Source organism: Chroicocephalus ridibundus, chromosome 12 (genome assembly GCF_963924245.1).
Source record: "Chroicocephalus ridibundus chromosome 12, bChrRid1.1, whole genome shotgun sequence".
Classification (NCBI taxonomy): Eukaryota; Metazoa; Chordata; class Aves; order Charadriiformes; family Laridae; genus Chroicocephalus; species Chroicocephalus ridibundus.
In genome coordinates, this window is record NC_086295.1 from 2,141,011 (window position 1) to 2,155,186 (window position 14,176).

Here is a 14,176-nt window from a genome sequence, read left to right on the forward strand (position 1 = left end):
GCTGCTGGAAATCAGCACAACTTTGGTGTTGGCTCTGAAGTTTCCCCACAGCTCGCCCCTCGCCGCTGCCTCCGGTGTCCCGACGTACAGCCCCCGTCCCAAACGGGTCCATTCCCGAATGATGCTGCCTGACCATTCCATCCATCCGAGATCTGCTCTAACTCCTTGCACTGCTCGCTGGGCTTGGGCGCTCCGCCGCGCTGCTTTGCCTTCCTTCCCCTCTTCCCATCCTTATGCCCCGGCTCTCGGTGGCTGGTATGATTGTACGTTACTAAATTCTGGGCATTTTTCATTTTTGGCTTTGTATTATCTGATTGATACAATCTTTCTCTTAAATTTCTTTAATTTAGTGTTCTGAATTTGTGCGGGGTTTTTTATTAACACTGTGCTACGGTGCTCTGAAAGGCACTTTGTTAAATAAAAATAACTTTATTGTGAAGCTGAGATTAATAAGACAGGGTCTGTGATTACCCACACACACAGAGGCATATGTCATGAGAGTATTTATAATTTAATAAGCAGTGAAATTGTGAAGTTAAGAAAACTTTCAAATGAAACTTTCTAGTCCCTTGCCCCCTCTTGTATGCGAAGAGCCGTGTTTCCAGGGGAAGCTTTAGTTAAGAAGTGCGCGAAGCGAGCCGGAGCGGAGCAGGCGGGGTGGGAGCCTTGCAGGCTGGGTCCCACGATGGGTAAGTGCGGCGCAGGCGGAGCGTGACCCTCCCCAAGGTCTGCAGCTCGCTCTCGCAGTCCAGACTCAAGCCCGCCTGAGGGTGCTGGGGGTTCCGGAGCTGTGGTTGCCCAGGCGGGGGCTGCCTTTGCCTGGGAGCTGCTGGGGGGGTCAGTCTGCAAACACGGGAGGGTGGAAAACAGCCGAGGTGGAAGAGCAGCCCCCTGGCCAATGGAGACTTTTCATCGCCCTCTCGGCTGATACTGAAGGAAGGAACATTTTTTTTTCCTGCCGGCGCTCCCAAGGGTCTTACAGTACCGCGGGGTGGCTACGCCATCGAGTCGGAAACGCTGTGAATTCCCTGTCTCCGTCGCACTGCGGCGAGGAGCGTGAGGGGTGGCCTTGCCATCTAGGGCACTACTGAACTGCGGTCTCTCGTGTGACCCTCTGTCCTGCTTTGCTGGTTTCCGTGGAATCTGATTGCCACTATTTTTTTAAATACCTTCCCCTCCTTCTGTGATTTAAACCTGATTTGGCTCACCAGCATTCGGCCTGTTAGGGAGTACTTCTGTCAGCCTCCCAAGTTGTCTATAAGAGAGAATAAGGAAGGAAAAGCTAAATGTGAAATCAAAATTACATTCACTAATAAGGACACTTCAGCCTTACAGTTACACGGTGCTTTACAACTGGAGTAATGAACGGCAACTTCTTTGCATGAGGAAAAACAAGGGCTAACAATAGTTTCTCCCTCATGTTTTATTATACAAGGCAGCAAGAGATAATGAAAGTGCATTTCCATAATATATTCCAGTTGCAAGGTGCTGATGGATCCTCGTGTGTGATTTCTTGACAATTTAGCAGGTTAATATCTGTCAATTAAAAGACCTGGAATCAAGATAAAGCTAAAATTCAGATCTCTGTTATTCTAGCAACTCAGAAGAATTAGGAGTTAAGCCAGGTACAGCTCTTTGAGAATGTTTATGTAGGAACAGAGAGACCTAATTGACCTAATTCTTGCCCTTTGAAATTCCAGAGGGCATTTGACACTTTGCACACACTGGCATCGGCGGGGGAGCGGAGCTGCCCTGGAGGATCTCAGCCCTCTTCCGAGCGCAGGGCGATGCCCGTGGCTTGGCCCAAGCTTCTGCTGCCGAACCTGGTGCCTCCCCTTGGGTGTCGCACCCTTCGGGCTCTCTGATGGCACCATCGCAGCCGCTTGCCCTCGTGTCCCAGTTTGTGTCTGTAATTACACCTGAAACCTTAACGAATGGACACCCGTGATTGGCTTTGCCCCGAGTCCCACCCATTTGGGCTGGATCCCTCCCTGGCTCTCAGCGCATCGCTCTGCCCGTGTTGCAGGAGAGGAGCTTCGCTTTCTTATCTGCCTGCAACGTGCTCCGTGAACCCCTAGCGCAACACGCGTAGGCATCCATAGTAAATTCCACAGATCCAAGTGAAAATTTAGTGTTGAGGCCAGTTTTAAAGCTCCGGAGGCTTTTCTCAGTGCGGGCAGATATTCCGAAGTGAAGAGACATCCCAGGGAGAAGTACATACATCCAGCATCAGGTGCCCCTCCTGTTTTATTCAGGTTTATTTTCCAGTTGCGCTGACATACAGCGTCTTCTAGAAGACCTTCTAATGAGTGATTTTTATGGCTGGCTCTGTAAGGCTTTTTCTTTGAGAGCCACGTCGGTTGGGGTGCTCAGGAATTTAAAGCAGTTCTACTAGGCTTCTGTTTATTGCGTTGAATATTTTTTTTTTCATACTGGACTTAAATTCTCCTTATTTACCAAGACTGTGTTAAGGATTGAAGCATGGAGAGTATTTTAAGTATCAAAACACTTTGTGGGCATCGGGCTGTGTGAGCAGAACGAGCTGGAGGGCGGCCAGGGAACGTTGCTGTCAATTTGGGGGTTATAATGTTCTTAGTGATGTTTTCAGTGAAAACACATTAGCAAAATTTCTACTGGCTTTCAGAAGACAGAAACTAATGTTGCCGAAAATCCTTTAAGATGAACGAAAATGTCTGTTTCAACCAAGGAATTTTGCCCATAAGATTTTTATTTTCCCATAAAACAGGTGATATCCACCAATCTATGTAAAAATCCCTTCCAAAATGTGGTAGAAAATTTTATCTGTCTTTTTTACTAACATGTTGAATCCAATTAACTTCTTAGTCGTCTTAAAGATTGCCCTTGTATACGGAAAATAAACGAAGTCATTTTACAGGACGCATCTTTGTTTCTCATCTTTCCTTTTCTTTTTTTCCAGAAAGTTCAGCAGTACATCGTCATTGTTCAAGCCACCGATATGGAAGGAAATCTTAACTATGGTCTCTCCAACACGGCGACGGCGATCATTACAGTGACAGATGTGAATGACAACCCGCCCGAATTCACCACCAGCACTGTGAGTGTCGATACATCAACACAGCGGTGCGGGGACGCGCGGCCTGGCAGAAATTCAGGGTGTTTATAGCCGTCGTCCCTCTCAGCTGGTTTGGCAGACGGGAAGAACGTGACAGATAGCCAGAGAACAAAGACTTCTGGGGGGAAAACAAGAGGAAAAAAGGAAAAGAATAATGATTCATGAAGTAGCAAAACTATTTGGCGACCAATTTCGCTGAGGTACTAAAGGAGCTGAAATAAGGTGGCAAACAGAGTCTGTCTGATTGCAGCGGAGAGGGTGCAGTGGTTCCACAGCAACTGGCTGTAGAGATACCAGAGTTGTTATTACTTATGAGTGAAATCCTGAGCAGTAAGAGAGATTTGGGGCTTAGTAGCTTGGATATGATTTCGAGGAAGCGGTAAATACTCTAAATAGTAACAGGTATCCGGTAAAATTTGTTTTTACTGATAGCTCTACCAGATGTATTTGTGTGTGCTGTCAGTAAACGTGTAGACATTTTTCAGTACATCTGGCTTTAATCAGTTAAAGATTGTTCTTATATTAGTACAGTATTTCTCTATTCTGTTCTCATGTGCTCCCAGTTGCTGTTACTGGGGGACAAGGGGAAAAAAAAATAAAGAAATTGCAAATGGCAAATTCTTAGAGCTGGTTAAGGTAAAAATGAAGAGATGGAAGGTGAAATGATGTGGTCTGGTTGCTTCCAACCTTCACAATCCATAGACGCAGAGCATCAGAAATATGCTTGGTAATTGTAGAAACCACAGAGCAGTACAGAGGTCCATGTGCTAATCAGTGAGAAATCATTGCGGATCCACCGCTTTTATTCCTATGACGGTCAACAAGGAGCAGTAAATGATCTGTCTTAAACTGATACCAAATCTTTAAAAATACAGAAAGTCACACTGCGCTTTGCTCAAGACACTGAACATCCTTTGAAGAATGTTTGTATTATTTATTTTATTCTGAATTTTCATTCCATCCTAAGAGATATGCAAATACTTAGTCACATAGTGCTGAAGTTTCCCTTAGTTATACCCTTACGCACTACAAACACGTAGCAGAACTCAAGAAGTCATGCAGAGCCCAGTTCATGCCACCGTGGACCCCAGTCGGCTCCATGGCTGCTGCGGGGTCCGGGTCCTTCCTTCCCATTGGGAGCCAGGCTCATGGGTGGGGTGTGCTCGGATGCTGAGCAGTGCCAGCATTTTCTGATGAAGTGAGTTGGGCCTGGATTCTCAGGGAAAGGCAGGCACTAAATCCCTCCTGCATCAAAGATGAGCACCCAACACTATTTTAGATCTGGGCCCGCGTTGCTGCTGGGCAAGGACAGGGTGGGTGTAGCAGCAGCACGCGTGCTTCGTGTCCGCCCGAGTGAACGCGCCGAGCTCTGTACGGCACAGTCGTCGTTAAATACCTCCTGCAGTAGGATATGTGCGGTTGTGAAGAGCCCCAGAAGTCTGATAAAAGTCTTGGGCCATCTGGTCCTTTCTCCTGCCAGCATGGGCTGGTTGTCAGGAAGGTTTTCCAGCGGCGTGTCCTACGGAGTTGTGCGTCTCCCGGGCCATGGGACTTTGACCACAGCGGTGCCTGTGCCCCAGCTGGCTAGTGCTTGCCGGGGGGACCTTGTTCTGCCGGGTAAAGGCTACTTTAACCTACGCTGGCGTGAAAAAGGAATGACATCTAGTGGCCACGCCATTTAAGCGCAGGTACTTCCCGATGACCCAGGTTGGCTGGTCCTTGTCCCGGGATGGGCCGTGGCAGTCACACCCCCCATCAGTGCCTTCGGGGGGGCAGCATCCCTCCAGATGTGGGGTGTTTTAATGTCTTTCCAAAACACTTTCCAAAGCTGAAGCTGATGGAAGGTGAGATAATGGAAATTTGCTTTCAGGTGAATTCTGAGTATTTAATGTCTCACTGTGTGTTAAACCTAGAAGGAATAAAAGCCATCAAGAGAATTACCCATAAGATTGTGTTAAATGGATTAGAAAATTCTGCTTTTCCTCTAAGCAGGGTTGATCTGTATCATTATTTCTCTAATTTCAATCAGTGAATAAGGAGTTTTGCAGGGGCCAAAGGGCTTTGCACAGTAGCACATGGGACTTTATAAAGATTTGAAAACCAAGGGTGCTTTACAACAATATTTTCTGATTCCATGGAAACAAGTATCTTTGATATACTTCTAGGTATAGGCAGGATGAATTTCACATGAGTATGAAAGGACAATATGTCATTCCCCTGACTGGCAGAGAGAACACCATTGTGCGGATCAGCCTCTTTAAACCTGAGCTGAATCTCCTTCCTGTCCTCAAATAGGCTGATCTGCATTTTAACACTTCCAAAAAACAGAAAGAACTCTTTCCAGGAAATCTACAGCTCCTCAGAGGGTAGGAAAGCCCATGGTCTCTTTTAAGAGCGGGGACTGCTTGGACAGATACAGTGTATTTTTTATTTAAAGTACTTCTGTATTGAGATGCTGTTGTAAAAACAAAATAGGCTGAATAACTGAAATTGTGGTTTGCTCTTGGAGAGCTGCCAGATGAAAGGAACTGAGGCAACTGTATTCAGCATAGACACATACAAAGGCCCACCCTATAGCGCTCCTAAATTACCTGTCATTCAGCCAGGGTGGTTTTAGACTTAATCGTTTCTGGATAAGAGTGTAGCTCAGGAGGGCACTGCACCATGCTGGTGTCACAGCTCATGTATTCAGCAGCGGGAATTAATGTTACTGTGTAAAACTTAACAACAGGACGGGAGAGAAGAAAACAGCCGCTGCGATGGTCAAGAAAGTCAGGTCACGTCCGTGGTCAGGCTGGGGGGTGAAGAGGCTGCGTGCAGGGACCGTGTGAAGGTTCAGACACGGGCACACAGGAGCCCAAAGCCCATGTCCGGAGGGGCGGCTGCCCTGCCGAGGCGCGGGGGGACGGGCAGCCGAGGCACCAGGTGGGCTGGGATCAAAACACAGCGCTGGGAGAGAAGTGGAAAAAGAGCAGTAAAAAATCACATGGAAGATCTTTAAATGTACAAATTGAAGACACTCTGATAAAACTCCAAAATGATTGCTTGCTTACGGGAAAGTGGATCAATGTGGTTTTCGTACCCTTGAGCACATCGCCTGAGAGTGGGTGAAATTCTGCACAATAGCAGGGGAAGAAGTAGCCCCACCTTCTCCTACAAAGGATTCTGAAATTATATGGAGGGGAAAAAATCACAGTCTTTCGACGAAATAATTTTAAACTAAAGTCTGCTGTGAACTGTAAGTCCAGCCTCCATCAGCAAGAGTCATGACTAGTCCCGATAGTCAACGACCAGGACTACCTGCACCAAACGGCGAGGCGCTGGGGCACAGCGATGGCGAGGTGACCTCCTCTAATCCTTTCAGGCTCTGGTGTTGTGATGGTGAACATTTTCTTGATCTGCGATGTGATCTGGCCGTGCTGGGAAGCCTCAGAGAGCAGCTAACAGCGAGGCAATGTCTCAGGAGAGTCTGCCCCGGAGTGGGAAGCAATCAGATCCGCACCAGAAGAGTGGAGCATCCTGTGAGATGCTGTAAACATCATAAGCAGCTATTTTGGGCAATTTTAATGATTTAGTGCAGGACCGTGACCCAGGGAAGGCTCTTCTGGCTGGCTAAGGGACTTCAGCCCGCTCTTTGTGTTGTGTTCTTCATGTGACATTGTTGCTTGCAAAAATAAACGGAGAGGGGCAATTCTCCTGACTGCTGAAGAGCCGAGGTAGGAGCTCTGGGCGAGCGGAGGACGCGTTGTCCCCATGCCGTGCCCGACCAGCCCGTGCCCGCGGGCTCTGCACCAGATGCCTCAGAAAAGGGTGGGTTAATCCCCTGCGCCCAAGTTTTTGCACGGTCCTTCGGGAGTGATTAACTGTGCTAGTTCATTTTCGTGGCATTTTTGGTAGGTTTTGCACCTGCCAAATCATCAGCTGGTGTAAAATAGTGACATTTTAACCGGCCTGTGTTACAAGGGCTTTGTAGTAAGTGTTAGTGGGAAACGGGCTCCATAACAGTTACAAGATAAAGGAACTGGTATCAGTGTGCCCTCCCTTATCCGGAGTCTCTGTTACTCATAACAGGGTCGTGTCCTCTCACATGTCTTCATTATGTGCAAACTCCTCAGCCTCCCTTCAAATATTTATCTCCTGTGTGCAGGCGAGTTGCGTATTTGCCGTATTAATATAGATCTGTAGCTGCCCCCCTGGCCAGATGCTCACCTCAGATAGGGGGGGCTGCTCTCAAATTAGTGTGGCTGTTTCAGAGATTAAAAGCCAGCTGAGACAGAACAATGCCGGAGAGGCTCAGGTGAGATTTTATGCAAGGTGAAGGCATCTTTTTTGCTCACGGAAGGAATGCCTTTAATTCCAGTGAAATCTAACTCCTATCAGACAGGATGCCCTTTCCAGTCTGACCCGTGATACCGCTAATAGCCAGCCAAGGGTTTCCACTTTATCTAAGGAAATGCATAATCAGAGGGGAGGAGACGTTGAAGAAATCCGTGCCTACACTTGACTCATACAAAGTCTATTTTTATCATATTCAATCAGGAACAATCAGGCGCAGAGAGGAGACGCAGATGAATTTGCATGATCAGACTTCTGTGTCTTAAATGTTAATTAAAAGTTATTTTAAATTTGCCTACTGTGCAGAACTTGTTTTTATAGTAGCCCGTGCAAGGGAAATACTATTTCACAGGGCTGAAGAGCTTGTGATTAGTTGAGCTTGTGGATTCTTGGGAAAACCTGCCTGGCAATCAACCTCTTCTTTAAAAAAAAAAAAAAAATATGGAAGAAAGGAAAAAAAGAAACTGGGCTATTCAAGTTCTTTAAGCTCCTGAGCCTTAGGAGGTCTTATTTAAAGCTACTTTAAAATTTGCCCTTTGGCACTGCTTTGAGAATCTCCTCTTCTGAGGCTGAATCCAGTGGAGGGTGTTTTAAAGAGGCAACTCTAGGACTGCGTCCCCTTCCCCGCCGTGCTGCCGCATCTCGGCGCTGGTTCCCAGTAAGAAGAGCTGGAAGGGTTTGGGACTGGCCCTCGCCAGCCTGGCCAGAGCTGGCTCTGAACCTAGAGCAGGAGAGCGGGTAGGGAGTACCAGCACGCAGAGATGCTCGTGTTCTAGCGGAAGGGGCTGCGTCACTGGGTAAGGTCAATCCAGTGGCAAAGTGGATTTGGCTAATCAGTGGAGGAGCAAGTACTTGTTGCAAGTATGTTGGAAAAAGCAGTTCTTGCCAGTTTTTAACTGGGCTGTGTAATTAACAGTCTTGGCTCGGGCTGGTCCCTGGCTGCTGCAGCAGTGCTGCGTCAGGACCCCGTCTGCGGCTGGACAGACCCAGTGCGCAGTGAGATGTCAACTGACGTCATTTACCTGGACCTGAGCAAAGCTGTTGACACTGTCCCACATGACATCCTGGTCTCCAGGCTGATAAAATATGGGTTTGATGGATGGACAATTCAGTGGGTAAAGACCTGGCTTGACGGCCGCACCCAAAGAGTGGCTGACAATGGGTCCGTGCCCAAGTGGAGGCCAGTGACAAGTGGAGTCCCTCAAGGATCAGTACTGGGACCAGTCTTGTTTAACATCTTCGCCAGTGACATGGACAGTGGCATAGAGTGCACCCTCAGCAAGTTTGCCGACAACACCGAGCTGTGTGGGGCAGCTGACACGCTGGAGGGAAGAGATGCCAACCTCATGAAGTTCAACAGGCCAAGTGCAAGGTCCTCCATCTGGGTCGGGGCAATCCCTAGCACCGATATAGGCTGGGCAGTGACTGGCTTGAGAGCAGCCCTGAAGAAAAGGACTTGGGGGTGCTGGTGGACGAGAGGCTCAACATGAGCCTCAACAGAAAGCCAATCGTATCCTGGGCTGCATCAGGAGAAGCGTGGCCAGCAGGTCGAGGGAGGTGATTCTCCCCCTCTACTCCACTCTCGTGAGACCCCACCTGGAGTACTGCGTCCAGTTCTGGAGCCCCTACTACAAGAGAGATATGGATGTGCTGGAGCGTGTCCAGAGAAGGGCCACGAGGATGATCAGAGGGCTGGAGCACCTTTCCTATGAGGACAGACTGAGAGAGTTGGGGTTGTTCGGTCTGGAGAAAAGGCGGCTCTGAGGAGACCTTATAGTGGCCTACCAGTATCTTAAGGGGGCCTACAAGAAAGCTGGGGAGGAACTTTTTGGGATGTTGGGTAATGGTAGAACTAGAGGGAATGGACTAAAACTAGAGATGGGTCGATTCAGACTGGACGTTAGGAAGAAGTTCTTCACCATGAGGGTGGTGAGACACTGGCACAGGTTGCCCAGAGAGGTGGTGGAAGCCCCATCCCTGGAAGTTTTTAAGGCCAGGCTGGATGGGGCTCTGAGCAACCTGATCTAGTGCGAGGTGTCCCTGCCCCTGGCAGGGGGGTTGGAACTGGATGATCTTTAAGGTCCCTTCCAACCCGAACCATTCTGTGATTCTATGTGAGTGAGGAGCTCGGCGCTTCATGAGCAGAATGACATGGAGAGAGACCCACGTTAAAAGGGTGTTTTCTGTTTGGCACTGCACTGCCAGAAGTGTCTGAGCTCTGTCCGTGCAGGTATTCTGGCTCACAGGAGTTTGGTGGGAAATGCTGATGAGCCCCCTCTGAGAAGGCTTAGACTTTCAAAAGCGAAGCAGGCGCTGGTGCAGCACTGCCGTGCTAGCGTGGGCCTGTACCATAAGTACTTCCTTCTCCCGTTTCGGTGTTTCCTTCCCAGTTTCTCTCCCGTCTGCCTCCTGATACACCAGTGCACGTCATTTTGTGGAGCTAAACCAGCCGGGCTCCTCCAGACCCTTTTTTTCCATTTCCCTGGTTATCCTGCTAACCCTGCTGGGCACCCGGCTCCGCTCGGATTTCTCTTTTCACCAGATGTGTATCTATTAATCCAGACGAGATTTTTCGGTGTCTTGAACGAGAGCACTAATATTTCCTAGGATCAAATGTGCCATGGCATCATGGTTCCTTAGTCCTTCTGCTCTCTGAACTTGCCAAAATTCTGGAAAAGCAAACAAGCGTAAGCCCAAATTTTATTCCTTGTTCTGTGTGCATTTGTTTGAGGACAAAATACAGCTGCGCATCAACCAGTGCAAGAGCAGCACTGTGCAGAGCTGCAGAAATAGCTGTGAAAATGTGACTTTTTTGCAAGTGGCAAAGCTTGGGGTGAATGCTTCACCGGGTCTCCACCCCCCGAGAGGAATCCTGCTGAGCTCTGGTTTTAACTGTGTGTTCAGGACTAGCAAAGTAGCAAAGGAAACGCTCAGCTTTTCCTTTAGGCTGAAAGTTACTGACTTCCAAATGAGGTAAAAGATGCAAAGGTGTAAATAGGTCTAGTTTGGGGAAACAATATTAAACGGTGGTAGGAACCACATCAGAAACCAAGCCAGCCTGCCGGCGGTCTGGGGTTTCCTAAGCACATGTACGGCCAGATGTATCCGGAAGCATTCGGTACCTGTGAGCGTGGTGAGAATTCCCCCTTACGTGCGTGCTCGTGTTTTACAGGTTAATCTCGTGCTGTGAAGGGAGAGCCCGGCAGGAACGGCATCCCGGTGGGATTTCCCACGGACAGAGAAACGGACCGGGGCGCCTACCAAGGGCTGTCCTAAAAAGAGGTCTTACCACAGCTCATCCAGGGAAAACCAGTGGCAGTGGGTGGCTGACTGTCTCCCAGGGCCTGGGCGCGTGTCCAGATCTGGAAAAGATCAAGGGCTTAAATCTTGAGCCCCGCGTACCCCATTTCCCAGCGTACGGACTAAAGCTGTGTGTGTAGCTGCCCATTCAGGTCTGACAGTCCCCGTCGGTACACCTGTGCCATTCAGAAAGTCTACAGTGACGTTTGAATATAGCTTAGCCTGAATGCTACGGTATTTTAAAATAACCCAAATTATGCCTGTGGCATAATGTAGAGGCAGTTGTCAGAAGTGGCAGAAATCAAGGTGAACAGCACAGGTCAGAGCTGGCAGGGGAAAGATCTAACGGCATAGTGAGAAAATTTACAGACTGCGTTGTTTTACAGCTAAAAACAAACCCAGGAGTTCTGTGCAGTCCTGCAGACAGGATTTATCGTTAAAAATCAATTGTGCTTTCATGGAAGATCCCAGGGGACTCTGTTCGCTTGCAATTTTCCAATCAAAACAAAGCTCAGCCGAACTACGCGGTAAAGCTTGGGCTGTTGTAGAGCTGTCATCATCTAACTGAAATAAATTATTATATTCAAGTGAATCAAATATACCCGATAGCCTTTGGGTGCGTGAACATCTACCTAATTCTGTGTGTGTTTCAGTTAAATATATAGTTGGCAAAGTCTAAAAACTACAAATCAGTTCAGTTTTCCTAAATAAGAATTCAGTGTTTATACACGGAAATGGGCTCTCCGCCTCTCATTACGTTGCAGGTCCTGATGAAAGCCTTTGTCGCAAGCGGTGAATTAGACTAAGGACGTCTGTTGGGTCAAGGGGTAGCAGTAACACAGGGAGAGAGAACAAGCAGAAACAATATTGTTTCTTCCCATCCTGTCTCAGCCTTGCCCAGGACTCACCACACTTAACGCCGGGGGCTTTGCCGCTGCAGAGCCACGGGTCAGCCCTGGTTAGGGAAGTATTTATGTCCTGTAGGAATTCTTTACCTCTTGACCCGCCTTTTGAATCAAAACTCACCTCTGGATGTGGATCCCGACCTAAATGCAAAGCCCATCCAGCAGAGCCTAGCAGACGGGATGCCTGCCCAGCTGTGACGGGGATGGGGACGGCGGGATCCCCCGCGCGGGGTGCAGATGGGTGTCAGCTCTGCCAGGCGCAGCGTCCCCACGTGCCTGCGCGCCCTCGCACTGCGGTGCCACGGAAAAGGAGACACGCTCCATGCTCTCTTGTGGATACTCAACTCCTGCTCTTTGTTTTACCACCTCTTTCATCTAAAATGAAAGATACTTCTCACTTCGTGAGAAAGCAATAATTCCCCGTGTCTTAATGAAAAGAGCATCAGTCCCCTCTGTGATTTCTGTGAAGTCTTTGCAGCAGTGCAGCATGTGGCAGAGAGGATGAAATACCTCCGAGGCCCCTTAGTGTAGTCTGCAGGATGGGTAGATAGATAGATACGAAGATGTGTATGTAGGAATTCACAAATACAGGTATGCATATAGCTAGATTCAAAGCATAGATAGACACTGATAGAAGGCAAACAGTCATCTATAAAATAAATTGTTGTTTATGGGAATTACTCCGTTACAATTGTGTGGGTATATGTGCATTGATATAAAAAAAAAATGTGGTCTCCTTGATAGAAGTCTCTTACTAATAGATCCCATTAATCAAAACCTAAGCTTACAGTAGCTTTTGTTTTGTTTATTTCCTTTCAGTACATTCATTTTCAAATTATCACTAAATTAATCGTGTACAGTGCTTTAAACCGAGTGCCGTGTGGTGAAATGCTTCTGGTTCCTCTCCTTTACGCTGAGCGTCAGTTATTAAGGTGCGGTTCAAGGCTCTGTTTAGCCTGATTCTGTCCTGAACCTAATTGGAATCAGCCGGATTCTTCCTTGTAAATGGGTCAGTCACGCAGAAAAAACATCAAATGTAATCTTGAGATTGCAAAAAAAAAAAAAGGAGAGAAAAAGAAAAAAGAAGATAATTTTATTTCTCTTCATTGATACCTGCCTGGTGGTTAAAAGAAGGATTAAAATGAGGTCATTAAACTTTCCTTGGAGACAAAACCCAGACCTCGGTGGTAATATGATTAATCAAATATAAAAGTGAAGCTACCCTGAATGAATAACTCATTTTTATAAAATATCTAATTACTGAAATGTCGTCTGCTGCAGAAAAAGAAGGGGGGGAAATTAATTGCAATAACAATTCAAGAAGATAAAGTTTTTCTGAATTAGGTCTACACAAGAAGCTAAATTGAGTTGATTAAGTAATTTTGGTTTCAGGAACACCCTTGATGGAAGTTAGTAGTAATGAATTTTTCAGACCTCAGAGTTTAAAATTGCCAAAGACCAGTGATTTAAAAAAATGGGAACAATAGTTTCATTACAGATTTCAATTTTCTGTCACAGAAAAAAAAAAAAGAGGGGGAATATAAAAAAATAGTCTCTCTCAAATCTGACACATGTACTGCTTGGTGTAAAGTCAAGAGTAGCGTAAGCTGCTCTCTCGATGCAGGAGGGCGCAATCTCGGGCAATTAGAGCTGAGGCCCCGCAGGGGTGGTAGCGCCCGCGGTCCTGCTCGTGGCCCCTTTGGCAGCACAGAGCCCAGCCGTCCCCCTTCGCCCCGCGCTGCCGGCGGGAGCCGACCTTCGGGGGTTGAGCGGCGCGGGCGTATCCATCAGCAGCATCGCAGCGACATGTAATAAAAAGGCGACTGAGGGGGGATCTTATCAACGCTTATAAATACCTAAAGGGCGGGTGTCAGGAGGATGGGGCCAGGCTCTTCTCAGTGGTGTCCAGCAACAGGACAAGGGGTAACGGGCACAAACTTGACCATGGGAAGTTCCATCTCAACACGAGGAGGAACTTCTTTGCTGTGAGGGTGGCAGAGCCCTGGCACAGGCTGCCCAGAGAGGTGGGGGAGTCTCCGTCTCTGGAGACATACCAAACCCGCCTGGACGCGTTCCTGTGCCACCTGCTCTGGGTGACCCTGCTCTGGCAGGGGGTTGGCCTGGGTGATCTCCAGAGGGCCCTTCCAGCTCCGGCCATTCTGTGATTTGTTTCCATGTTTGGTTTTCTAGCCTGCTGTTTGGCTGGTGTGTGCGGTCGGGTCAGTGTTGTCGCAGCACAGGTGGTACCTGGACACTGGCGAGGCCAGTGCGGTGCGACAGCACCTCTCGGCTATCGCTGTCGTCAGCCATTTGTTGTGAGCCTCTTCATTTGCAACCCCTGGCAGTGCTGTATCCCCCGGTGTGACATCTCATTTAGCAGGGACTTCTCTCCTCCTCCCCTGTTGGATGTGTGGGGGATCTGGGGGGAGAGGCTGTAGGCCACCTCCCCACCCCCTGCCTCCCGGCGTGGTGTGGAGGAGTCACCCACTGAGAAAAAGGCGCCAGAGCAGTCTGAGGAGCAAGGTGTGACACAGGCGGGGGT

At 48.3% G+C, this 14,176-nt stretch overlaps 1 protein-coding gene across 1 annotated transcript in view; it reads left to right on the top strand.

Annotated features, from left to right (window-relative positions):
* The window catches only part of CDH4 (cadherin 4), a 452,914-nt gene that overhangs the window by 405,709 nt on the left and 33,029 nt on the right, over nucleotides 1-14,176 (top strand). Inside the window, exon 8 of the mRNA XM_063350195.1 lies at nucleotides 2,939-3,076. Coding sequence (XP_063206265.1) covers nucleotides 2,939-3,076 — 138 coding nt within the window. The remainder of the gene's footprint in view (nucleotides 1-2,938; nucleotides 3,077-14,176) is intronic.